We start from the raw sequence: 26,653 nt of genomic DNA, 5'->3' as shown, positions 1-26,653 counted from the left end.
TAGGCATTTTTATGGGGGTGCCAGGAGGGTGTGTTGCGGATCCGCAATTTGAGGATCCGCAATGCACTACGGACGTCTGAATGGAGCCTAAGACAGCAGCACTTGCTGAGTGTAAGCTGCAGGAAGAAAGTCACCCTCCCTCCCTCCCACCCCTGCAGCTGACAGAAGTAGATTTTTACCTTCATTTTTTCAATCCCTATCGGGTGAGTGGAGGGGCGTGTAGCGACCTAGAAGTTGATTTTTAACTTCATTTTCTTTATCTCAGTCGGCTGAGGAGTGGGCGTGGCCTAACCAGATCAGGGGCGTGTCTTTTTGAACAGCTTACTCTAAGGGCCCATTCACACGTCCGTAGAATGGTTCCGCAATTATGCGGAACTGGTGCGGACCTATTCATTCTCTATGGGGCTGGAAGAGATGCGGACAGCACACAGCTTGCTGTCCGCATCTGCATTTCCGGAGCGCGGCCCCGATCTTCCGGTCCACAGCTCCAGAAAAAAATAGAGCATGTCCTATTCTTGTTTGCATTTGCGGACAATAGGCATTTTTATGGGGGTGCCAGGAGGGTGTGTTGCGGATCCGCAATTTGAGGATCCGCAATGCACTACGGACGTCTGAATGGAGCCTAAGACAGCAGCACTTGCTGAGTGTAAGCTGCAGGAAGAAAGTCACCCTCCCTCCCTCCCCTGCAGCTGACAGAAGTAGATTTTTACCTTCATTTTTTTCAATCCCTATCGGGTGAGTGGAGGGGCGTGTAGCGACCTAGAAGTTGATTTTTAACTTCATTTTCTTTATCTCAGTCGGCTGAGGAGTGGGCGTGGCCTAACCAGATCAGGGGCGTGTCTTTTTGAACAGCTTACTCTAAGGGCCCATTCACACGTCCGTAGAATGGTTCCGCAATTATGCGGAACTGGTGCGGACCTATTCATTCTCTATGGGGCTGGAAGAGATGCGGACAGCACACAGCTTGCTGTCCGCATCTGCATTTCCGGAGCGCGGCCCCGATCTTCCGGTCCACAGCTCCAGAAAAAAATAGAGCATGTCCTATTCTTGTTTGCATTTGCGGACAATAGGCATTTTTATGGGGGTGCCAGGAGGGTGTGTTGCGGATCCGCAATTTGAGGATCCGCAATGCACTACGGACGTCTGAATGGAGCCTAAGACAGCAGCACTTGCTGAGTGTAAGCTGCAGGAAGAAAGTCACCCTCCCTCCCTCCCACCCCTGCAGCTGACAGAAGTAGATTTTTACCTTCATTTTTTCAATCCCAGTCTGCTCAGGAGTTGGAGGGGGCGTGGTCTAAGCTTAGACCATTGGCGTGGCTTAGCAGGAACTAGGGGCGGGGTTTAAAGTCTTTTGAGGGTGGGCACATTGTGGCAAGGGGCGTATCTGGGCTCCTTCCTGCAAGAGTGATGCCCCTCTGGGCACCTTACTGGCTTATTTGCATACCAAATAAACTGGATTTTCAGAGGATAAAAACATCTTGAGATAAGGTACTATTAGGCCATGGCTTTACTTCAATAGCAATTATCGTTGTGACAGATTTTCTTTAAAGCTCTCCTACAGCAGTAAAGAAAAATGGCTGGGTTGTTATGGAAACTTAGAGTAAAACAGTGTATGTGGAGGCTGGAGGACCTGCGAGCTTCTATTGGCTAATGCATTTTTTGGGAATATCTCAGGAACGGTACTTCCTAGAGAGCGGAGACCTGGTCTAAAAGCTTCCCGGACACCTGATGTACCTATGTGCCAAATTTCGTGATTGTAGATGCGACGGTGCGGATTCCTTTAGCGGACATACACACACATACACTAAGCTTTATATACTAGATAACACACTGCCGGGCGGAGGCTTCCGCCCAGCAGTGTGTTCGGTGTTGTCACTAGCTCTGATGGGCCGGCTTTAGCGCTGCCCTAGGCTAGGGCAATGCTAAAGCCAGCCCATTAGTGCTGGTGACGTCACCGGGCTCACTCCTGGGCGGAAGCTTCCGCCTGGAAGCCCTAAGGAGAGCCCGGTACGTCACATGAACCCCAGAAAATGCCTTTGCCCTGCGCGATTCAGTGCAGGGCAAAGGAGAGCATCGGAGCATGAACTGCTCTGATTCTCAAGTCAGAGGGGCTGCCTGGGTGAAAATGGATATATGTCCGATTTCAGAGCTGAACCCCATTAAATCATATTTTTATGTTAAAGATATTTTTAAAGAATTTTTAGTACGTTACTCAAGCGCCTAACATCTCCTAACAGGTAGATCAGAATAGCCTAGATGGCAGGCAATTCCTTCAAAAGACCATCCTGCCCCTCCCAGTCCAATGATGCAGCCCCTCAAAGTCTGTCAACTGGGCCAAATGTCTTTGAGCGCTTCATAGAGGCATGTCTGGCAGTGAAAGATCTGTCACTAAGATGTACACTACCCAAACGCCACCTCTGAGAGCATTTTTTATAGAGGAAGCACTTTTACACCCTCTTCTGGCAAGACCCAGTGTCTAATCAGATGGCATCTATAATCATTTAAATGTGTTCAGTATCCCATGCAGCACACAAAAACGATGCTTGCAGCGGTTTTGTGTCCAGCATGGGAATGCAACAAACCGGAACGGAATGCATTCTTAGTGCACTCCATTCCAGTTTGGTCAGTTTTGTCCCCATTGACAATACATAGGGACAAAACTCCTCCGGATCTCAAAACCATAAAAGGAAACGCAGATGTGAAAGTAGACTTCGAGTGGCTACAAAAAGCTTCTCTCACTCTGGAGGACCCGTCCTGTATTGCACTCTGTAATACTTAATTTCTCCTGTAGTGGCGCTGCAGAGTAACTGAACACTTGGTTTTCTCACAGGTTCTCTCACAGATTATCGCAGAGGATACTTTGTTGAAGGACCCTTCCAGCAAGTATGGATTGTCCAACGCGGAGAACCCCTTTAAGGCTTGAGCTACACAGAGACATCAGCAGTTCACTGCGGTAGGTCACATGACAGTGACAAGGACACAGCTCTTAGGTCACATGTCCGACAACACTGTGGAGATAAACAGCTGACTGTTTCCAATAGCAACCAGCAGATATCTGATGGTACAGCATGCTCCCACACTGTGGTGGCCACATGTTTCCAAAACCATGCCCATATCATTTAATTCACTATATCTTGTCTTCAAAAATGGGAAAACATTATTTGTTGGGTATAAGAAACGCATTTTTGCCATGGTTTTTCGGGTTTTGCTTTTATGGTGTCCACTGTGCTCTAAAAATGCCATGACAAGCTTATTGAACTGGTCAATACGATTACAGCGATACCAAATTTATATAGCTTTAATAAAAACTTTTGAGATGAGCAAATTGATTCATATGAATTGAATTTGTTCATCAATCAGCCTGCTTGAGCAGCGAGGGGCTGACCCCGCTGCTCAAGAGATTCTCCCTCCCCGCTTATTGACAGCGCCAGACACCTCGCCTGGCTCTGTCAATCTCACATCTGTGCCGCTGCTCAGAGTACTGGAGCAAGCGCAGAGGCTCTGCAGAAGAGAAATGGCGCAAGCGCAAAGATGTCTGGCTATGTCAATCAAGGGGGAGGGGGCAGTCTCTTGAGGACCGGGGCCAGACCCTCGCTGCTCAAGCAAGCTGATTGATGAACAAATTTGATTCATATGAACCGAGCAAATGTGAGAAAACCTAGAGGCGCTATACCCCTCTCAAGGGTTAACTGACCGTACAGAGTTGGGCGATGTAGTTAGATTAGAGTCGCACCATAAACCCCAAACCTTCTGAAATTTGGCAGGGCACTTCCTATTTACATATAGTACTTTTTCGTATGGGATGATCTGATTCACTAACCTCTTCCAAATTCCCACAGTAGGAAGATCCTCCGCCATCCATTTGAGAGCTATTACTTTGCGGGCCATAAACAGGGATTCACTGAGAAGTATTTTATTGTAATGCGACCACCCGTCATTGTCCAATACACCCAACAGACATACCTTGGGACATAGCGGAATCGGACCCATACCCAATGATGACAAAACTCTAAGGATATCCTGCCAGTATGATCTGATATGGGAGCATTCCCACATCATGTGCCAGAAGTCCGCGTTAGTGTGCAAGCATCTAAGGCAATTAGGTTGAAGCATCCTCCCCATCTTATGCAGCCTGGTAGGAGTCAAATAACTACGGTGCAGCATATATAATTGCATCAGTCTATTGTTAACCGAGGGTGACACAGAAGTGACAGCCTCCAACGCATCCGTCCATTCCTCTGCAGTAAGACGGGGAATATTACCCTTCCACCTGGCTTCGGCTAGAATGGGTTGTGAGGACATCCGCAATCCCAATAGGTAAGTATAAAGGGCTGAAGTCAAACCTCTAGGTCCTTGTGATTTTACTACACCGATTAAGGGATAGGAAGAGATGGCCCTACTCCGGTCCCTAAACTGTACCTGTAAAGCGTGTCTAATCTGTAAGTATCTAAAAAATTGGGTACGCTCTAGGCCAAATTTCTCCTGAATTTGAGAAAAGGAACAGAGAACACCATTCTGATTCAAGTCACGCAGCGCATGTATCCCTAAAGATGCCCAGACTTGAGTTCCCTCTATGGACTGCAAATGGGGAAGCAATGGATTATCCCACAGGGGTATATCATCTGCCCAGTCCTGATAACGCCTCAATTTGGAGTCTCTCCAGACTTTATGTGCCAGCTTGTGAATCTGCAATAGTTTCCCCGATAACGATCCAGTCCCTTCTAACACTGGCCATAAACTGGACAACCCCAAATACTGTTGCAAATAATATTCCATATTCATAAGAGGCTGCCCATTAACCCAACCAGCTAAAAATCTCAATTGACCCGCCAGGAAATACAAATGAAAATCCGGCAGAGCCGCACCACCCATCATCCTGGATCGCTGTAACGTATGTAAAGCTAATTTATGTCTGGCCTTGCCCCAGATAAACTGCACCATTAAGGAATGAAGCCTATCGAAAAAATTCCTAGATATTGGAGTGCAGGCATGTTCCAACAAATACAACCCCTTGGGTAATAGGATCATCTTTATCAAGTTAATCCGTCCCATAATAGATATAGGCAGCGTTTTCCAGACTGCAAACTTGCTAGAAAAAACAGATTCCAAAGGGGCAATATTTTTGGCGTACGCCTCTCTCGGCTCCCTGGTAATAAAAATCCCCAAATATTTAAAATGATCTACAATCTTCAGATTATGATAATCAGTGGGCCAGTCAGCGTTCCATAAAGGCATGAGAGCCGACTTGGTCCAGTTGATATGTAACCCTGAGTACCGACCAAACATCTCTATAATACTGATCGCTCGTGGCAAAGATACCTCCAACCTACTGATGAACAATATGAGATCATCTGTGTACAGGCCCACTCTGTCCTCCCTCCCCCCGAGCTCGACACCCGCATATATTTGATCCCGTCGAAGAGCCAGATGTTCAATGGCAATTGCAAACAAGAGAGGGGAGAGAGGGCAACCCTGCCTCGTGCCCCTCTGTAAATCAAAATAAGCTGAGGTGGTACCATTCACTAAGACATTGGCCCTGGGACTTTTATACAATATCTGGATCCACTGCAGAAACCTAGGACCAAAGCCAAACTTCCCCATTACCTTCATCAGATAGGACCATTCCAACGAGTCTAATGCCTTCGAGGTATCGAGTGAAGCCAAGGCCCACTGCCTGCCATCTTGAGTACCAATTTGGGCTATGACTTGAGTCCTACGAATATTACTAGAGGTCGAGCGTCCAGGTATAAACCCAGTCTGATCACTATGTATTATGCTGGCTATCATCCTGTTCAACCTATTGGCGAAGATCTTTGTCAGAATCTTATAATCTAGGTTCAGCAAAGATATCGGCCGATAGGAGGCACAATCCGCTGGATCCTTATCCGGCTTCAAAAGCACTACTATAGTCGCTTCATACAAAGAATCGGGTAACCTACCCAACCTCCATGCCTCCTGGAACATCACCTTAAGTTTAGGCCCAAGGATATCTTCATATTTAGAGTATATCTCTAATGGCAGGCCATCAGGACCAGGGGCTTTCCCATTTGCCAGGTCTTCTATAGCTTCCTGTATCTCCTCAATGGTTATGTCCTCCTCTAACACATTACTGTCCTCCACTGATAAAGTCGGATGGTCTATCTCAGCTAGATAATTCTCCAGTTCTAACTCTGAGTGCTCCGCTCGTGATCGGTATAAATCACGGTAAAAGTCGGCAAAACTCGATAGGATGTCTGGTACAGAATCCCTCACCTCGCCATTTGGGGCCTGTATACGCAGAACCGGCGGGGCTGCCGAGTTCCTATGGACAATCTGAGCAAGTACTCTCCCAGCCCTATCTCCTACCTCAAAAGCCTGTTGTTTATAAAAGAACATCTTCCGGTTACTCTTTTCATGCAAGTGTACCAGATACATCCTGCCCTTCTGCAACCAGTCCTGCCTGTTCACCTCAGAGGGATCCGCTGCAAATCTCGCTTCAGCCTCCCTAACACATATATTAAAAGAGTCCTCTTTCTCCCTGGTTTCCCTCTTGACATAGGATATAGAAGACTTAAGACATCCCCTAAGGTAAGCTTTAAGGGTGTCCCACAATAGTAGGGGATTCGTATCCACATCCTGTACCTCTAGAAATACTCGCAGCTGATCAGGAATCCTGTCCTGATCTTTCAGGAGGGTGAGCCAGAAAGGGTGAATTCTCAGCTTTAACCCAGACCTCCTCTCCCGTGAATCATTCAGCCTTACTAATAATGGTGCATGATCTGAGACACTTCTGGGACCATGTGAAATATCTGACAATCCCAGGAATACCTCAGGGGAGCCAAACACGTAGTCGATCCTAGACATTGCACCAGAGGAGGGAGTGAAACAGGAATACTCTATGGAGTCCGGATGTTTTTCCCTCCACAGGTCCAACCATCCCATCTCCGCAATCCAGGACGCCAGTAAACTCGGCGCACCAGACGGCGGGGAAACCGGATTAGCATGGAATCGGTCTGTCCGCAGGTCCATAACCATGTTCAAATCCCCCATACACAGCAACCCAGCATGTGGGTATTGAGCTGCAAAAGTAGCCGCGGTCTGCAGAAGTGACATACTAGCAGGAGGGGGGCAATAAATGGTTAAAATCACAAACGGCATATTATTCACATGCGCATGAACAAAAATATACCTGCCCTCTGTATCAGACTCAACCGCGTGCGGCTCCCACCTAATAGAGCGGTTAACAAGAAGGGACACTCCTCTTGAATGGGAAGTACCAAAAGAGTGACTGGACCATTGGACCCAGGGTTTCTGTAATCTAGATGCCGTTTCAGCCGTGAGGTGGGTCTCTTGTAAGCAAAGCAAATGTGGGTTATATCTACGGACATGTGCAAACACGGATATTCTCTTACCCGGATCTCCCAGGCCCCTCACATTCCACGACATTAACAAGATGGCAGCCATTTCTTCTGTGTCATCAAGCTACAACCAAGGTTGTCTACCCTCCAGGAACCCCTGTGCATACTTCTCCCCATCATTTCACATACATACATTTTGCCGCCTACTAGCAGTGCCATACCATATAGTGCCCATACATAATAAAACAACACAAATCTGAACCAACCATGCCATAAACTAGCATTGAAAAACATAGTATAATGCCAAAAGACAGGTAATATCTCCCGTGTGGCTACATATTCAGGGACCAGCATGTCACGAGATGTAAAACAGAACATGCCGGTATCTGACCATCTCCCCTAGCACGATATAAGTCGCGCTTGCAGCTATCATCATATACATATGAACAGTGAAACAGCATAACTCACGCTGAAATCATAATGTCAGCCCGGTGTCCCGTGCGGGCAGCTAAGCACCACCCGTATGTGCCAGAATACGTCCCGGCCGACCATTAAGGTCCCTTGGGTATAACAAAGGTGGGTTGCTGATGTACTGCCACACTTCATGGCGGTGGCGGCAATCTTCGCATCTTCCTTGCGACCCATTCATCCGCCTCTTTGGGATCCGTAAAAAAGAGTGATCTTTCGCCATCCACCACCCGCAACCTGGCGGGGTATGCCATAGAATACGGTAAGTTCATGTCCCGAAGTCTCTTTTTCACAGCAACGAAGGTCGCCCTCCTCTTCTGCAGGTCAGCGGAGAAATCGGGGAATAAAGACACCTTGGCATTCTCGTGCATGACGGTCTGCATCTTCGTAGTATGAGTAAGGATCAAGTCACGGTCTTTCCAATTCAGCATGCGGGCCAGGAGCGGTCTAGGGGTGGGGCTCCCGGAGGCGGCGGACGCGCCGGCACCCTGTGGGCCCTCTCCACTGCATACGCCATAGAGAATGCCGCCTCAGGGAAGGTTGATTTAAACCAGGCCTCCAGAAATGCCGCAGGATCCTGCCCTTCCGTTCTCTCAGGTAGGCCCAGTATGCGCACGTTGTTCCTCCTGGCCCTGTTCTCCAGGTCGTCGCATTTTTGCTGCCATAAGGAAACTGAACCCTCCAAAGCTTGTATCTTAGCGGGTAGTGGGCGTGTAAGGTCCTCCAACTCGGAGATTCTATCCTCTGTCCCCCGTACTCTGTCCCTTAGTTGCTGGACATCATGCCTGAGGAGGCCCACATCCACGCGTACCTCCTCTATCTTAGTCGTGAGGGAGGTCTGGCACACCAATATCGCAGCCATCAGCTGATCATGCGCCTCTTTCGGGGTAAGTTCCACCGCCTCTGGCTCGTCCGCAACCGCCTGCAATGCCGCCTGACCGCGGGTGTGCTAAGAGCGGGGCGTCCCACTCGCTGCGGCGTCATGTTGATTCTCCTGGCGCGCAAATTCTTTCAGCCGGTCCGCCGCGGCTTGAGCTTTGCTGGGGCCCATCACCGGCTGTACTAAGGATCCAAGCTGTTATCCACCGTGTAGATGATTCACAAAGCTGCTTTAGCACTCAGGATGGCTCAGGATTATAAACGGGAGCCGGAGCTCAGATCAGGTGCGACCGCTCATGTCGGCCGTTAGCCACGCCCCCGTGATTTAAAGTTTTAATATTTTTTTGTGTTCTGTACAATTTTTTTTTTACTTTTTTTTTTTCTTACTGTAATTTTGATTTCCTTTAGGGGACTTTAATATGCGTTCTTCTGATTGCTTTTACCATGCTGTGAAGCCTGTCCCAGGCTTGGATTGTTACCATGAATGGCTGGGGGGTTCTTCACAAGGCCCCAGGCTTCTACAGCAACCAATCTGAGACCCCAATTTTGAAGTGAGGGCTCTGATGGGAGAACAGAGGAAGCCCCCTCCCTCTGTCTAACCGTTCAGATACCATGGTGACTATTGACTCCGGGATCCGAGGTGTCAAACGAACAGGATTCGTTTTATCTCTGGTCCTAGTCATTGCTGAGGGGTGTCCGTTGTATTACACAGCCTGCACCCGTTGTAAATGGAGTGGGATCAGCTGATGACCTTGCTTCATACAACTCTCACGCCACACTGATTAAACTGGCTGACCTGTTCCATGTGCACTTGGCAGCTGAAGGCATCTGTGTTGGTCCCGTGTTCATATGTGCCCGCTTTGCTGAGAAAAATTATGTTTTAAAATGTGCAAATGAGCCCTTTAGGAGAAACGGGGGCGCTACCATTACACCTAGAGGCTCGGCTCTCTATGCAGCTGCCGCGCCCTCTGCCCTTTGGTTGACAGCACCAGGCAATGACAATGTAATCATGCCTGGCCCTGACTTCTCCAAATGTGCAGAAGGGGTGGCAATTGCAAAGAGAGCAGACCCCGTTGCTCCTAGATCAAATGATCAACAGACATGATGCAAAGGAAGCAGGTAACTGCTGCAGCCAACGATTGACTGCAGCGGTGTCAAAGCAGATGCTGACAGCGGGGGACCTGGGCAGGACAGCCGAGGAGAAAAGGAGCCAGAACCCAGCGTCGAGGATCAGATATATGTATACATATATATGCCTCCCTTTGCAGGCCTGCCCAGGAGAAGGAACGGGGTTCCAACCCCCCCCCCGGTTCCAACCCCCCCCAAAAAAAAACCCTTCAAAGTGTCAAAGAAAGAATTTCTATAAGGGTATGTTCAGACTTTGTGTATTCCTTGCAGATTTCCACTGAAGAAGAAAATCTATGGCATATACAGTTGCAAGAAAAAGTATGTGAACCCTTTGGAATAATATGGATTTCTGCACAAATTGGTCATAAAATGTGATCTGATCTTCATCTAAGTCACAACAATAGACAATCACAGTCTGCTTAAACTAATAACACACAAAGAATTAAATGTTACCATGTTTTTATTGAACACACCATGTAAACATTCACAGTGCAGGTGGAAAAAGTATGTGAACCCCTAGACTAATGACATCTCCAAGAGCTAATTGGAGTGAGGTGTCAGCCAACTGGAGTCCAATCAATAAGATGAGATTGGAGGTGTTGGTTACAGCTGCCCTGCCCTATAAAAAACACACACCAGTTCTGGGTTTGCTTTTCACAAAAAGCATTGCCTGATGTGAATGATGCCTCACACAAAAGAGCTCTCAGAAGACCTACGATTAAGAATTGTTGACTTGCATAAAGCTGGAAAAGGTTATAAAAGTATCTCCAAAAGCCTTGCTGTTCATCAGTCCATGGTAAGACAAATTGTCTATAAATGGAGAAAGTTCAGCACTGCTGCTACTCTCCCTAGGAGTGGCCATCCTGTAAAGATGACTGCAAGAGCACAGCGCAGACAGCTCAATGAGGTGAAGAAGAATCCTAGAGTGTCAGCTAAAGACTTACAAAAGTCTCTGGCATATGCTAACATCCCTGTTAGCGAATCTACGATACGTAAAACACTAAACAAGAATGGATTTCATGGGAGGATACCACAGAGGAAGCCACTGCTGTCCAAAAAAAAACATTGCTGCACGTTTACAGTTTGCACAAGAGCACCTGGATGTTCCACAGCAGTACTGCCAAAATATTCTGTGGACAGATGAAACCAAAGTTGAGTTGTTTGGAAAAAACACACAACACTATGTGTGGAGAAAAAGAGGCACAGCACACCAACATCAAAACCTCATCCCAACTGTGAAGTATGGTGGTGGGGGCATCATGCTTTGGGGCTGCTTTGCTGCTTCAGGGCCTGGACGGATTGCTATCATAGAAGGAAAAATGAATTCCCAAGTTTATCAAGACATTTTGCAGGAGAACTTAAGGCTATCTGTCCACCAGCGGAAGCTCAACAGAAGATGGGTGTTGCAACAGGACAACGATCCAAAGCATAGAAGTAAATCAACAACAGAATGGCTTAAACAGAAGAAAATACGCCTTCTGGAGTGGCCCAGTCAGAGTCCTGACCTCAACCCGATTGAGACGCTGTGGCATGACCTCAAGAAAGCGATTCACACCAGACATCCCAAGAATATTGCTGGACTGAAACAGTTCTGTAAAGAGGAATGGTCAAAAATTACTCCTGACCGTTGTGCACGTCTGATCTGCAACTACAGGAAACGTTTGGTTGAAGTTATTGCTGCCAAAGGAGGTTCAACCAGTTATTAAATCCAAGGGTTCACATACTTTTTCCACCTGCACTGTGAACGTTTACATGGTGTGTTCAATAAAAACATGGTAACATTTAATTCTTTGTGTGCTATTAGTTTCAGCGCACTGTGATTGTCTATTGTTGTCACTTAGATGAAGATCAGATCACATTTTATGACCAATTTATGCAGAAATCCATATCATTCCAAAGGGTTCACATACTTTTTCTTGCAACTGTACGTGCACGGGTTTTTAAAAATTTTGTGTGGATTTCAGGGCATGGGACGGATTTTTTTAATGATAGACTGTCCATAAGATATCCCACTGCTGGAACCTCCGGGGATCGTCAGAAGTACTCAATTCCCCTGCAGCGCCACCACAGGATAAATTAAGCATTACAGATTGTAATGTAGCGTATGGACTGCAGGCATGCTGCGAGATCAGCATTGGAAAAACCACATCTGAACACAGCCCAAAGCAAATACACTGCACCCTGCACCACGGACAAGCAGATCGATGATGAAGGAGTCAAACACCATCTAAATGACACAGAGAAGATAAGATATACCGGTAACAGCGGCATAAAGTCCATCCAGCGACTGCACAAGGCAACCACTTACTAAAGCTCCTTCCCCAATATACAGGCTAAAGGCAACGGTATATCTATATAGTGTACAGTATGTATACAATGTCCGGAGTTATCAGGTTACAGTAGGGGATGGTTTATATACAGTGTACATAAAAGGGGGGGTTGTAGAGTCTCACCTGGTCTTGCGTTTGTAGGAAGGCACGGACATACGCTAGGAACTAAGTCATAGTGATATCAAAATGAAAAGGAAAAGTCCAGACAACGTGTTCAAACTTTAATAAATAAGTGCTTTAAAATCCAACATGTACATCCAAGTCTACGCGTTTCAGATCATTTCACACAGATCCTTACTCATGGATGGCCTTTAAGAGGACCTTTCATCGGTCCAAACATTGTGAACCAAGTATCCTGACATATACAGCGGCGCCCAGGGATCTCACTGCACTTACTATTATCCCTGGGCGCCGCTCCGTTCTCCCGTTATGTCCTCCGGTATGTTCGGGAACTTGGTTATAGTAGGCGGAGTCTGCCCTTGTTCTGCTGGGCGTCTCCTCCTCCTAGGCTGTAGCGCTGGCCAATCGCATCGCAGAGCTCACAGCCTGGGAGAAAAAAACCTCCCAGGCTGTGAGCTCTGCGCTGCGATTGGCCAGCGCTACAGCCTAGGAGGAGGAGACGCCCAGCAGAACAAGGGCAGACCCCGCCTACTATAACCAAGTATCCTAAGTCTCCGCCTACTAAAACCAAGTCCCCGAACATACCGGAGGACATAACGGGAGAACGGAGCGGCGCCCAGGGAAAAAAGTAAGTGCAGTGAGATCCCTGGGCGCCGCTGTATATCTCAGGATACTTAGTTCACAATGTTTGGACCGATGAAAGGTCCTCTTTAAATAAGGGGCAGGTCAAACATGTCAGGTGGAAATAATCAGCAGCAGCTCCACCTCTGAGACATTAAAATATGTGTTAAGAGCCCAGAAACAATGCATCAGGATCAGTAGAGCAATATAAGATCCCATTGGTACACAGGTGTTCATAGAGAAAATCCAATAGGTATCACCTGCATGACAAACCGCATAGTGTGAACTAGGGCTGCAGCTAACGATTATTTGAATAATCGATTAGTTGTCGATAATTTTATCGATTAATCGGGAAAAAACACCAAAATGACAAAAAAAAAGGGGTTTATATGATTTTACATGAAAAAGTATGTTCAAAGGCCATATTAAAACAATTTTAGGACTTACATAATTATAAAAATTTTCATGTCCACATGGTCAGGGCTGAGGCTAGCTCTCTTCTTACACGCTATGTTACCTGTTGCAGAGAAGAGACGTTCCGACGGTGTGGATGTGGATCTGTGGATGGCAATCATGGCACTGTTATGGGGCATCTGTGGATGGCAGGCACTGTTATGGGGGGGATCTTTGGGTGTCTGGCACTGTTATGGGGGGATCTTTGGGTGTCTGGCACTGTTATGGGGGGATCTGTGGATGGCACTGACATGGGGGCATCTGTGGATGACGCATATGTGTCATCCACAGATCCCCCTCATAACAGTGTCCCTGTGTAGTGATTGTGAATGACCCCCAATACAGGGGTGGGGGCTGGCATTTCGGTTTTGTAATAGCAGCGGGGCCCAGTGCAGTCACTGTATTCTATTACACCGGGCCCCGCTCACCTAATCATATCTATCAAGTAGGGGATGTTAAACTACTTATACTGCAAAATCACTCCAGACCCTAACTTACTAGTATTAAACTATCGCAGGAGGCCGGGCGGCGGCAGCAGCGCAACTCACTACGTCATGCGCCTGCGTCTTCATTCATAAAGTGGGAGGAGCAGGCGCATGACGTAGTGAGTTACGCTGCCGCCACCCGGCCTCCTGCCTGCTACGAAGTGTACTAGTAAGTTTTACACGCTGCCGCCCGCATAGCAGCAAATCGTCCAATTTTTCGATAACGGGAATCGTCGACAACGAATCCCATTATTGAATATTATCGATAATGTCGATTAATCGTTGCAGCCCTAGTGCGAACTGACCGCAGACACATTTCTTGTCAGCGCATGAGGAATGTCAGAAATGTGTCTGCGGATCCTGGTTTTGAGGCTGCTAGTAGTACAGTCTATGTATTGCAAGCGGCGGATCGTGCAGGGTATGCAATAAACTACAAAATGAGTGCTGCAATTAACATACTGTTTGAGTAAAAGGTTTTTTTGATTAGCCAGAGATACAATGGTTTGGCCAGTTCGAATATGATTACAACAGGTGCAGACGATGCCCGCATTTAAAATTACCCTTGAAACGTAACCAGCTCGGCTGTTTCTGGGGATCATCGATAAACAGACTAGGGCTAACTCGCTGGGCCAATGTGGGCGCTCGACGGGCGAATGCATTTGACACCTGAATTAAGTGTATCAATCCACTGCCCGTCAGTACGCAACATTGACCAATGTTTCCTAACTATATGGCAGATTTTGTTGTATTCAAGGCTGTAATTTGTGGCAAAAACTGGAGCCCTGCTCCGAGAGGCCCTGCTCATTTGATTGAGGGGACCACTATTTCTCCTTTTAGGAAAAACTAAGTCTGCCCGTGATTTAGTTTTAACCGATGCTCTGGCCGCTGCGGACAGGTGAGACAGGTAATCAGGGGGACGTATACCTACTGGGAGGTGGACAACAATCACTAATTGCTCACCCAAATCACCACTGTTTGAGGTGAGACACACAGCTAACATGGGACACTTCCCCATATATGGCATGGATAAGATTTACCCACTATCCAGAGTGAAAGTACGAGGCTAAAACGATCTTCATCTTTCAGTAAGTAATCCGAGTCCTTATTAAGCTTAACATCTGGTACTCAGTAGTATATGTGACCTATACTCAGTGTATGTTTGTAACTTTGTTTCTAGCTATCCCTGAATACTTTTGTGAAGTCCCCTTATGAGGTCTGAAAAGCAAGACTGAAACATGGCATGTAGGGCTTTGTAATTAGGGTTAAGTTCAGTACTAGGCTCATACTGAGGGAAAGGTTCGGTATGGGGTCGCCCCTGTCGGGGCGGGTGCTCCATGTGTGCTAGGCAGGTGTTCAGAACAGCTCCTAGCCCTCTTATAGGTAGGAAAGCCTTAATAGGGTGTAATAGGAGTGCCAACACTGCCACCAGACACCAGCACCTTGGTCACGCAGGTTCCGGTTACCACCAACTACCAAGACCGCCCTCCACAGGTTGTGGAACCCACAAGACGTGGTAAGATCCACCCATTTATTTACCTAAATGTGATTTATAATAGTGGAGGTACATGTTATTTGTTGTCTCTCACCCAGTGGTACTCATTATATTTTAAATGATCTAGTAAAGGTTATGTTTTAAGATACCCAGTTCACAAAATTATTCTGCTTTAAATTTGGGTATGATTATATACCGCCCCACACTCACTCCAGTGTGGTGGTATAACCAATATTATTGCATATCCATGAAGCAAACATAATTACAAAAAAACAAAATGTCTGCACACCGTTATATATACAAACAATAGAGCTAAGAAATGGGGGTCATTCTAGATAAAAGTGGTACAATACCGACTATAGATGTAGATGTTTGCCATAGAGGGCGAAAATTTCGCCCCCCATGGAAACGCCAGTGCGCTGTAGAAAAAAGCGATGGTTAAACATGAACACATTATGATCTAATAAAAAATAGACAACATCGCAGATGAAGTCCTGGAATTCAATACTGTAATCCGCATAAAGGTTCAGGAACCATCGCAAAGAGGAAGTGGCTAAATCATGAGGGATGACAGTATATAAAGATGTCACATCCGCAGTGATCCAGGCATATTCCAGTTTCCACGGGAACCTGTAAAAGGACTGTAATACAGTTCTAGTATCTAGAACGAAACCCGGAATAGTCTGGACCAGCGGTTGCAATAGACTGTCAACCCATGCAGATAGCCGCTCCGTGAAAGAGCCTATGCCGCCGCTATGGGCCGCATGGACGGAGGGATCTTGGGCAAAGAGTGGAATATTCTTTATGCGGAACATAAATGAAGTCAGCTTGCTTTTGATCCATAAAACCACTCTTATCTCCCAAGGACAACAAGGACAGTAAAACACATTGATATTGGGGGGTGGGGGTCATGTGACAGCTCCAGATAGGTGTCCAACATGAGAAGATTTTGAGACGCATATATGGAGAGGTCAATGACCACCACCGAGCCCCCTTTATCCGCCTGCTTGATAATGACATCTTTCATGTTCTCAAGCTCCTTAAGAGCTGCTCTTTCAACAATAGACAAATTGCAATTAGAAGTGAATTTAGCAGCTGTATTGCACGTATCCCTCAAAGCGAACAGATCTCGCTCAACCAACTCCTGAAACCGGTCAAGAGCTGGGGAACGAGACTGCACGGGATGGAAATCACGGTTGTGGGAGACAAAGTTATGAGAAAAATCATTGATAGGCAGAGAATAAAAGTGGCAGGTGGGCGAAAGGGCGAGTCCTTTTGATAATACATCAATTTGTGCTTGGGAAGAGTATTTTAGAGGAGATATTAATCACTTGAAAGTTGGTTACGTTTTTTTTTCTGCCGCGAGGGATACCGCCCGCCTTTTCTTATGTTTGCGCCCAGCTCGGCGTTTTTTGCAGACTTGCCGGAACGAGTGCTTCTCTCTGCGGTAACGTTAGGTGTGAAATGATCTGAAACGCGTAGACTTGGATGTACATGTTGGATTTTAAAGCACTTATTTATTAAAGCTTGAACACGTCTGGAAGCTGGACTTTTCATTTTCATTTTGATATACAGTGTACAGTATGTATACAACGTCCAGAGTTATCAGGTTACAGTAGGTGACGGTGTATATACAGTGTACAGTATGTATACAATGTCCAGAGTTATCAGGTTACAGTAGGTGACGGTGTATATACAGTGTACAGTATGTATACAATGTCCAGAGTTATCAGGTTACAGTAGGTGACGGTGTATATACAGTGTACAGTATGTATACAATGTCCAGAGTTATCAGGTTACAGTAGGTGACGGTGTATATACAGTGTACAGTATGTATACAATGTCCAGAGTTATCAGGTTACAGTAGGTGACGGTGTATATACAGTGTACAGTATGTATACACTGTCCAGAGTTATCACCCCAGACTCACAGCAGGTTACAGTATGTAAAGGGACTCTGCCACCCCGAACCTTACCCTACATCAGAGCTGCCCGTGCCGCCACAGGTGCAGCAACGTGACAGCGCCATCTGGGTGACAAAGCCTCTTTAAAGTTGTCCCATGAAAAATATTCTACATTATTTAAACCAGCCCCTGGAACTGAATACTTTTGTAATTACATGTCATTAAAAATTCAGTACAGCCACCGAGTTACTTATTAACATGTATCTGTATAGCGCCACCTGCTGACTGCTCTTATTTTGAATTCTTTGTGCAGCTCACCGAGATGGAAGCACATGGTCAGTTCCATCCTTCAACTGCCACTATCTGCAGCAAAAAGGACATGCTCCCTTGAGAAAGGACATGCTCTGAGCTGCCAACTTGTAATAAATCTAGAAGAACAATTGGAGCAATGAATGAGGAGATCTCTGGATCCATGTGAGGTACAGGGCTGGTTCTAGCTCTGTTAGAAAGAGATTGTCATGTCCTATATGATGTCTGATTTTCATTTTCTTCATTACTCATGGGATAAGCCCTTTAAGGGCAATGATACCATAGAGGAAGTCTGTGCTGCTATTATGGGACCATTGGAGGAAGGGGCCACAGCCCTAGTTGACCCTGCTCCCTTTGCTACTGGGTGCCATGAACCTGCACAGGACGCCCCCTCTAGAAAAACTGCAACCACAGTGTATAGCTGACCAAAGAGTAGCAGGAAAAATACCATAATGGGGGCCTGGTTTGACCAAAACTAAGTGACTGTTTTGCAGGACTTGACAAACCTGTCAAGCCCAATAACCAATGCCTAGACGTGAGAAGAATTGTTATTTCATTGAGAATACAAACATTTACTAAAGCTGACAAATCAGGAGAGTCCATTCCTGGGGCAGACCCCTTAGTGGGGTTGGTCAGACCTCAGGATAGGTCCTTTACAGATTATCAAGCACAGCGCCACACATCATATAGTGGCCATGCTTGGTATTGCACCTCAGTTCCAGTCTCAGTCCCTAAAAACCTTTACGGATCTGAAGGACGTCCTAGGAGAAACATGACCATGTGTAGGGGCACCCAGTATATACACTGAGGGGTCCACCCACCTAATTTGCTGAGACTGGCAATTCATACCGCCACATAAACTGAAGTGCATGGACACGGTCACATGGTGCTGCTCGGCCAATCAGTTGAGCAGGGTCTCAAGTTACACAGAGGGAAGTGCACTAAGAAGTAATGCAATTGAGGGGGCGACGAGGGTCCGGCTGCCAGCGCATCGGCCAGTAATTACAGGTTGAGGACACATCACTGGCAATAAAACCACAGCTCGGGTGCCAAAAATTTTGAGACTGACACAAATTTTGGTTTTCACAAAGTTTGCTGCTTGAGGGTTTTTGGACCTTTTTGTCAGACGTTTCAATGGTACACTGAAGGACAATTATAAGCATTTCATAGGTTTATGTTTTTTACTTTTCTTGACAAATCCATCAAGTTTATGCAAAGACTCAATATTTCTAGTGTTGGCCTTTTTTTTTTCTGACTTCTGCAGTTCGCCCTGGAATGCTAGATATCAGCTTCTGGGCCAAGTCCTCATTTATGGCAACCCATTCTTATCTAATCAGTGCTTGGAGTTTATCACAATTTCTGTGTTTTTGTTTGTCCACCCACTTTTTGAGGATAGACCACTGGTTCTCAATGGGATTGACATCTGGTGAGTTTCTTGGTCATGGGCCTAAAATGTCAATGTTTTAATCACCGAGCCACTTAGTTATCACTTTTGCCCTGTGACACGATGCTCCACCAATCTGGACAAAGCATTGTTCATCACCAGATTGCTCCTGGATGGTTGGGAGAAGCTGCTTCTGAATCGTTGGGAGAAGCTGCTCCTGGATGGTTGGGAGAAGCTGCTCCTGGATGGTTGGGAGAAGCTGCTCCTGGATGTGGTTTTGATAACATTCTTTAATCATGGCAGTGTTCTTTGTAATTTTTTGGTGAGTGATTCCACTGAATGAGAAGCAACCCTACACCTCAATGGTCTCAGGATGCTTTACTGCTGGCATGTCAAAGGTCTCATGGTAGGTGTTACGAAATCAACTTGTGACTGGTGAAAGATAGGGCAATAGGAGTTGTCACCAGTAAAGTCCTTTATTCCCATAACATGGACAGGTCATACATATCAGATATACAGGAACATGCTGGAAGATCCCAATTCCCAGTATCACTGGTAAATCCAGGAGGAGAGGACGCTGCAGCTTGTTCTCACAACCCCCAACAACTAACTATTACCCCCAGTCTCAAAGATATCCTGAAACACATCCACCTCTCCCCTGTCTGTACTATAACTAGCTAGTCCAGGGGTTGGACTGCAGAAGACTGGGGGAAGGTTATTTTCTCTGATGAAGCCTTCATTTCGGGAAATGTGGAAAAAAATTTGTCTGGAGAAGTAAGGGCTGTTTCACACGAGCGGATGCCGAGCGTGACATCCGCTGCGTGAAAGAGTGCCAAGACCCGATGCAGACTGCAGAGGCACTAACATGACTGATAATGCTCCGTGCCTCTCTGTGATCTCTTTACTACGAAATCACAGTGAGATAAAGTTGTCATTGTGATTTTGTAGTAAAGAGATCACAGAGAGGCACGGAGCATTATCAGTCATGTTACTGCTCCGTGCTTCTGCTGTCCGCATCGGGTCTTGGCACTCTTTCACGCAGCGGATGTCACGCTCGGCATCCGCTCGTGTGAAACAGCCCTAAAGGTGAGCGCTACCATGAGTTCTGTGTCATGCCAGCAGTAAAGCATCCTGAGACCATTCATGGGGGGAGGGGTTGCTTCTCATCCAAGGGAGTGGGTTGACCAGCAATATTGACCAAGAACATTGCCATTAATAAAGAATGGTATCAAAACCTAATCCAAGAGCAACTTCTCCCAGCGATCCAGGAGCAACTTCTCCCAGCGATCCAGGAGCAACTTCTCCCAGCGATCCAGGAGCAACTTCTCCCAGCGATCCAGGAGCAACTTCTCCCAGCGATCCAGGAGCAACTTCTCCCAGCGATCCAGGAGCAACTTCTCCCAGCGATCCAGGAGCAACTTCTCCCAGCGATCCAGGAGCAACTTCTCCCAGCGATCCAGGAGCAACTTCTCCCAGCGATCCAGGAGCAACTTCTCCCAGCGATCCAGGAGCAACTTCTCCCAGCGATCCAGGAGCAACTTCTCCCAGCGATCCAGGAGCAACTTCTCCCAGCGATCCAGGAGCAACGTCTCCCAGCGATCCAGGAGCAACGTCTCCCAGCGATCCAGGAGCAACTTCTCCCAGCGATCCAGGAGCAACTTCTCCCAGCGATCCAGGAGCAACTTCTCCCAGCGATCCAGGAGCAACTTCTCCCAGCGATCCAGGAGCAACTTCTCCCAACCATCCAGGAGCAATCTTTTGATGAACAATAGAGATGAGCGAACCTCTGTTTTAAGTTCGGCGTCTAAAGTTCGGGTTTGGATTAGTGGAGAATCCCGATCTGGAACCGGATATGGATTCCGACTTCCGTTGTGGTCCGTGGTAGCGGAATCAATAATGGCCGATTATTGATTCCGCTACCACGGACCACAACGGAAGTCGGAATCCATATCCGGTTCCAGATCGGGATTCTCCGCTAATCCAAACCCGAACTTTAGACGCCGAACTTAAAACAGAAGTTCGCTCATCTCTAATGAACAATGCTTTTTCCAGCATGATGGAGACCATGTTATCAGGCAAAAGTGATAACTAAGTGGATCGATGAACCAAAGATTGACATTTTGGGTCTGTGGCCAGGAAACTCCCCAGATCTCAATTCTTTTAAGAACCTGTGGTTAATCCTTAAACATGACCATATTTTGTATCCGCAGCCAATCTGCATTTTTTGCGTATTGCTCACAGACCCATTAATTTCTATGGGTCCACAAAAAAATAAAATAAAAAAACAGACGTGACATCCGTGTTTCCGTTCTGCAAATTATAAAACATGTCCAATTCTTGTCTGTTTTGTGGACGAGACGAGTCGTTTCTAGTAACAGGCGTGAGAAAGATGTGGACTGCCCATGGAAGTTGTCTGTATTTTGTGGATCCCCAATACGGTCAAGGTTGTTGGCATGAGGCCTAAAAAGCGGGTGGAGAAACGAAAACATAGATATTGTGATAAACTCCAAGCACTTGTTAGGTAAGAATGGGTCAGGAGTTGGCCCAGAAGCTGATATCCAGCATGCCAGGGTGAACTGCAGAAGTCTGGAAAAAGAAGGGTCAGCACTGGGAATATTGGGGGTCATTTACAAAAAAATGGCTTTTCAAGCTGGTCTTTCACTTTAGCGTTGGCTTTGCTGGCGAGAGATGCACCTAATCTATGACGGGGCGTGCTCCTCCTCCTTCGGCAGTCCGTGCGCCCAGAGGAAACAGTAGGGGTAGTTTTTCCCCAACATTTACACCTGTTTCCAGGCGTAAATGTTGATAAATTTGACAAAGCCAAAGTCCCGTCCCCCGACACGCCCCTGCCACAACCTCAACGCTCCTCCGTGTCGAACAAGGCGCAAAAACACCCATGAGACAAAATTGCGACATGGGCATTCAAAAAGTCACAAAACGGGGGTCAAGTGACATTTTTATGCCGAAAACTGGTGTGAAAATATTCATAAATGACCCCCATTAAGTCTTTGCATAAACCTAATAGATTTGTCCAGAAAAATAAAAAAAATAACTTACGAAATGCAAACTGCGGGAAAACCAAAATTTGTCAATCTCACAGTTTGTGGTCACGACTGCAGATTTGTCCATAGAAACACCAAAAACCATAAAACTGAATAAGGCTACATTCACACGACCGTATGTCTATTGCGATCTGCAAAAAATATGGATGACTTCCTTTTGGCATCTGTATTGCATCCGTTTTTTTTTGCGGATCTATTGTAACAATGCCTGCCCTTGTCCGCAAAAGGGACAAGAATAGGACATGTCCTATATTTTTTGCGGGGCCACGGAACGGACATACGGATGCGGACAGCATTGAAATGAATGGGTCCTCATCCAATCTGCAACAAAAAAAAAAACGGACATGGAAACAACGGTCATGTAAATGTAGCCTAAGGGCTTAAGCACACAAATGTTTCTCCTTTACATGTCCGTTCCATATTTCTTTTTGCAGATCGGATGCGGACCGTATGTGGAACCATTCCTTTCAATGGGTCTGCAAAAAAAATTGGAAGTTACTCCGTGTGCATTCTGTTTCCGTATTCCGCAAAGAGTAGAACACGTCCTATTATTGTCCGCATTACGTACAAGGATAGGACTGTTCTAATAGGGGCCTTCTGTTCTTTGCCGCAAAGTACGGAATGCACACGGACGCCATCCGTATTTCTTGCAGATCCGTGTTTTGCGGAGAGCAAAATACATACGGTCGTGAGCACGAGGCATAACAAGAACACCAGTGTGAACACTGCCGTATACAGCGATGTGTCCTCCACATATAACGTGAAGCATGCGAACAGCGAGACCGCGGTCACACAATGCTATGTAATATATATAGTACAGATACACTCTGCACCTCTGCCCTGGTGTCCCTACAGCTACCCATTATATAACCCATTCTGATAGAATACTGACAGCTGTCAATCACAGTGATCCATCAGAGGTCGGTACCGCAGGTAGAAAAACCGCAGCAGGGGTCGGCTCAGTGCACAGGACCTGTACCTGCGGTTATAGCTGCGCTGTACCTCATGCAAAACCGGAGCAGCTCCTTCTATCCCAGCTCCGCATTCACACACACCAGAACAGAACCCTGAACCGGCCGCGTTCCTGCAAGCTCCGCCCCTCGGCCGGACGTCATGACGTCTTCACCAGAGAGAAACTGAAAGTAAAGGAGGAGGCGTGGTCCGCGGGCTGGGAGGTTTCCATGCTTGTTACTGGCAGAGTGGGAACCGGCTGGTGAGAGGAGGTAGTCACTGGGCGTCCAGTTCTGTCATCACCGCCTGGTAGAGGACCGCAGCGAGCTCACTTGTATGTGAACTATGAAAAACTGTTGATGTTTAATTTTCCTTGAATTGAGATAAATTTATAAAAAATGGGAGCCTGATACAAATATATTTGGGGCCACCCCATGTGCTGATCCATATTCTTACTAGGTATACAAACCTGTGTTTTACTTTAAAAAAAAAAAAATCAAAAAAATTTGGGGCGACGATTGTGAGGATTTTACCACTGCTTATAGTTTGATTCAAATTTGGTAAACAGGTTAAAAGAGATATAAAAGGCGCACTATTATATATATATATATCACACATCCATTTCAGTGACTTGAATTTCAAAAATTTTATTGGTTGCTAATGGCAAGGGCTCAGTTTTTTCATTATAATTTTTTTTTTACTCTGCACTTGGTTTATACAGAAGGACATACGCCTTTTTGATCGCTTGGTGTTGCACTTTTTGTGATGTAAGTGTCACCACCAGATCTTTGAGAAACATAGAAACATAGAATGTGTCGGCAGATAAGAACCATTTGGCCCATCTAGTCTGCCCAATATATCTGAATACTATGAATAGTCCCTGGCCCTATCTTATATGAAGGATGGCCTAAGGGTACTTTCACATTAGCGTTTTTCTTTTCCGGCGCTGAGTTCCGTCCTAGGGGCTCAAATCCGGAAAAGAACTGATCAGTTTTATCCTAATGCATTCTGAATGGAGAGTCAGTCCTTCAGGATGCATCAGGATGTCTTCTGTTCAGTCTTTTTGACTGATCAGGCTTTTCAGAAAAACGTAGCATGCAGTATTTTTACCTCCGGCCAAAAAGCCTGAACACTTTGACTGAACGCCTGATCAGGCTTTTTTCCCATTGACTTGCATTAACGCCGGATCCGGCCCCGTGTGTTCAGTCAAAACGGATCCGGCTTTTGCATGTTAAACCCGAAAAATGTGAAAAAAAAGTTAAAGTCCATAAATGGCGGATCCGTTTTTTCCAATGCATTTTTCCATCGTGATCGAAAGCCTGATCAGGATTTAAATGTAATCCGTTTTCACACGTTTTTCCGGATCCGGTGGGCAGTTCCAGTGTCTGAATTGAACGCCGGATTAAAACAACGCTAGTGTGAAAGTAGCCTTATGCCTATCCCATGCATGCTTAAACTCCTTCACTGTATTTGCAGCTACCACTTCTGCAGGAAGGCTATTCCATGCATCCACTACTCTCTCAGTAAAGTAATACTTCCTGATATTACTGCTAAACCTTTGCCCCTCTAATTTAAAACTGTGTCCTCTTGTGGTAGTTTTTCTTCTTTTAAATATTCTCTCCTCTTTTACCTTGTTGATTCCCTTTATGTATTTAGCAGTTTCTATCATATCCCCTCTGTCTCGTCTTTCTTCCAAGCTATACATGTTAAGGTCCTTTAATCTTTCCTGGTAAGTTTTATCCTGTAATCCATGTACCAGTTTAGTAGCTCTTTGTACCAGTGTACCGTATTTTTCGCCGTATAAGACGCGCCTTTTTCCCCCCAAAAGTGGGGGGGGAATAGCAGTGCGTCTTATACGGCGAATGTAGTCGATTTTGCCTAGTTTTCAATGATACACCCGCCGCGATGCCGTGCGGCGGGTGTATCAGCTGTGAGGGAGGAGAAGCTGGGGGCGGCATCTGCATTTATAATGGCAGCGGGGCCCGTGCAGTGACTGTATTCTACTACACGGGCCCCGCTTACTGTATAATCATATCCCTAATAGTTAATTGTTGTGTGCACTGCATGTAAAAGCATAATGAGCGATAATGATGAGCGCTGTCTATTACTTACAATTAGAAGCGCTCGCCGTTCGGAGCAGAGGAGGGAGGAGGCAGGCCGGGAGGACGGGCGCTGGCAGTGTGAGTCATACTGCCTCCTCCCTCCTCTGCTCCGAACGGCGAGCGCTTCTAATTGTAAGTAATAGACAGCGCTCATCATTATCGCTCATTATGCTTTTACATGCAGTGCACACAACAATTAACTATTAGGGATATGATTATACAGTAAGCGGGGCCCGTGTAGTAGAATACAGTCACTGCACGGGCCCCGCTGCCATTATAAATGCAGATGCGACCCCCACCCCCATTATAAAAGCAAATGCGAACCCCACACTTATGGAGGGGATCTGTGGATGATACATAGCATAAGATGCTATATATGTGTCATCCACAGATCCCCCCCATAACTGTCATACACAGATCCTCATAACAGTGCATCCAGAGAGGATCCCCCATAAGTGTCACCCACAGATCCCCCATAACAGTGCGTCACCCACAGATCCCCCATAACAGTGCGTCACCCACAGATCCCCCATAACAGTGCGTCACCCACAGATCCCCCATAACAGTGCGTCACCCACAGATCCCCCATAACAGTGCGTCACCCACAGATCCCCCATAACAGTGCGTCACCCACAGATCCCCCATAACAGTGAGTCACCCACAGATCCCCCAGAACAGTGCGTCACCCACAGATCCCCCATAACAACAGATCCCCAATAACAGTGCGTCATCCACAGATCCTCCATAACAGTGCATCACCCACAGACCACAATTAGTTCAAAAGCGCACCTTTTGGTTCAAAATATTTTTTTTCTTATTTTCCTCCCCAAAAACTTAGGTGCCTCTTATACGCCGGTGCGTCTTATACGGCGAAAAATACGGTAGTAGCTCTGATAGACGTTCTTCAGTACCTCCTGCATGATCTTCTTTTGTTTTGCTTTCGTTTTGACATCTCTCCTCCCTCTCCCAGCTGTCATCTATTAGCAGTGATTGCCTCCCTATATATCTCCTCCCCATACTGCCTCACCTTGCGGTTTATACAACTTCCTGGACTGTGCTGATGCTAGAAGCTGCTACTGCTGCATCCACAAGATAAGTCTATTCCTTTATTTCTGTGTTCCTGTGGTCTTGATCCTAGGTGACCCTGACTCCCTCCGTATTTAGTGTAGGGAGCCGGTGGTCGTGTCCCCTCACTATTATAGGGTGTTCAGGTGTTATACAGTCGAGGAACGAGGGCATGCAATTATCTACCATAGAGATTTTTGCATAGGCTGAGCAGTAAGGGAGAGAGCTAGGGCTGTTACAGGGCTTACCCTCTTGTTCCTTAGTTTTGGATCAAGTCAGTCGGATCTTCATTTGTGTCTTCTAGTTTTCAGCAACACCATCCGTGACAGTAAGGTGACAAAAATTTGCTCAATTTTACACAGTTTTTTAATATTTTTTTTTATGGAGGTTCAACGGACAGGGTGGATCATGTGATATATTTATAGAGCCGGTCATTACGGACGCAGCGATACCTAATATGTGTGTTGTTTTTTTTCAGTCTTTTATTATATAATAAAGGGAAAGGGACATTTTTATTCTTTTTTTTACTTTATACATTTTATTAAACACTTTTTTAAACTTTTT

At 46.3% G+C, this 26,653-nt stretch overlaps 1 protein-coding gene across 5 annotated transcripts in view; it reads right to left on the bottom strand.

Moving 5' to 3' along the window:
- Nucleotides 1–23,069, bottom strand: part of LDAH (lipid droplet associated hydrolase) — a 249,584-nt gene extending 226,515 nt beyond the window's left edge. Inside the window, exon 1 of one of the 5 annotated variants that reach the window (XM_044289610.1) lies at nucleotides 22,974–23,069. In XM_044289610.1, the coding sequence (XP_044145545.1) occupies nucleotides 22,974–22,978 (5 nt within the window). In that variant the 5' untranslated portion in view covers nucleotides 22,979–23,069. The other 4 variants (XM_044289615.1, XM_044289614.1, XM_044289612.1 and 1 more) reach the window with 4 other exon arrangements.
- Between the last annotated feature and the right edge of the window lie 3,584 nt (nucleotides 23,070–26,653).

This window comes from Bufo gargarizans, chromosome 4 (assembly GCF_014858855.1).
Source record: "Bufo gargarizans isolate SCDJY-AF-19 chromosome 4, ASM1485885v1, whole genome shotgun sequence".
NCBI lineage: Eukaryota > Metazoa > Chordata > Amphibia > Anura > Bufonidae > Bufo > Bufo gargarizans.
The sequence above is the reverse complement of the archived record's forward strand: the minus strand, read 5'-3'. Positions and strand labels throughout refer to the sequence as shown.